Source organism: Aplysia californica, unplaced genomic scaffold (genome assembly GCF_000002075.1).
Source record: "Aplysia californica isolate F4 #8 unplaced genomic scaffold, AplCal3.0 scaffold00391, whole genome shotgun sequence".
In the NCBI taxonomy this organism is placed as follows: domain Eukaryota; kingdom Metazoa; phylum Mollusca; class Gastropoda; order Aplysiida; family Aplysiidae; genus Aplysia; species Aplysia californica.
The window spans coordinates 87,305-88,701 of NW_004797661.1; the positions used below are offsets into that span (position 1 = coordinate 87,305).

Sequence of the window (1,397 nt, forward strand, 5' to 3'; positions counted from 1 at the left end):
CCATCCGTTCATTGAAAGGGGGCCCAGCTAGTATATATATATCTTCTTTATTTGTGGTACTAATTTAATTAATATTTAAGCCCATTTCTTTTTCTTTTCTTTTTTTTGTAACTATCTGATAAAGATCACAATATGAAAGCGCAGAAAACATACATTTTTAGTTTGGTAGGAATTAATTTTGAATTTCGCCTGCAATTAGCAAACACACATGTAATACTGGACCACTGAGATTTTTTCGCCGTTACCCGAGAAGGCTAGGGACTAGATCTTCCTACCCTCTAAGATCAGGGGAGTGGCTAAAAGACAAAAGTAAGAAGGAGCCAAGGAAAAGCAGACATAGAAAGGCAGCAGAAAGATTCAAGAGCCCAGAGGAGGGGAAAAGGGGGGATAGGGTGGGAGGGGCAGAAAGAGGAGATGAAAGCAGATGACAGAACATGAATGGAGAGCAGGAAAGGTGCGTGAAAGGAGAAATTTGTTTAAGAGCAGATAATTTTCCGTCGCTGTCAGGTTTTGAACCCAGGACCTATTGACATCATATGAATAGTGAACACTGCATCTATACCACGAGAGCCCCCGCCCATTTCTTAGACGGGTGGATAGTCCTTGAAACTGAAACTTTATCAATCACAAACTTACCACTCTAGATTCTATTTTATTGTCAAAATAATCTGCACTGTTGAAGTAACTGAAGTCTGACAGTATATCCCCATATCTTGCTTGATCTGCTCTGGTCTCAAGACGAAAAACTGGAGGGACAAAATCTGCGAGACGTAACAGCTCAGCGATGATAGCATTGCCACGAGAAACCAGCCGCAAGAGATTCTGCCCACATTGGTTATTTTCAGCTAAAAAGTCAGCCATATCTGTATGTTGTTAGCCGCTACAACTTTCACAAAAAAACATTCAATCAATGTTAGTCTAGACCTAGATTTAGATATATAGATCTAGAATCTAGATTAGATCTAGACAAGAGATCTAGATTTTCTAGTGGAAGTTAGGGCCTAGATCTAAATCTTCTTCTGAGTGTGTCCTTTCAAGTTTCTCAACACAGGCAGACTCAGAGTGAAAAGTTTCCGGAACGATTTTTAGGCCATAAACACAGGAACACATCGACTTGTAGAACAGACACAGTAACGCCTTTTTGTTTTTATTTGATGTCTCACAGAGATTGCTACAGTGTCTGTGCCGACAGGAAATTGGAACTTTAGAAAGGCAATAATAGCAGCACGAAAGGCTCACATGATGTACACAATAAACACAAACAAAATTGTTCTTCGAACGTCGAGAGTTATCTGCCCACCAAACGCCCCTTTTCATGATTTTCCGGTCTGGTTCATTCGTTCGCAGAATTCTCCTGAGTCTCGTTTCTTTCATAACCGTACTTTTATTATTATTGC

At 40.1% G+C, this 1,397-nt stretch overlaps 1 protein-coding gene across 1 annotated transcript in view; it reads right to left on the minus strand.

Annotated features, from left to right (window-relative positions):
• The window catches only part of LOC101860590 (WASH complex subunit 5), a gene marked incomplete in the record, with an annotated part of 30,908 nt that extends 29,638 nt beyond the window's left edge, over positions 1–1,270 (minus strand). The window contains 1 exon segment of the mRNA XM_035971194.1: positions 637–1,270. Coding sequence (XP_035827087.1) covers positions 637–861 — 225 coding nt within the window.
• Positions 1,271–1,397: the final 127 nt, after the last annotated feature.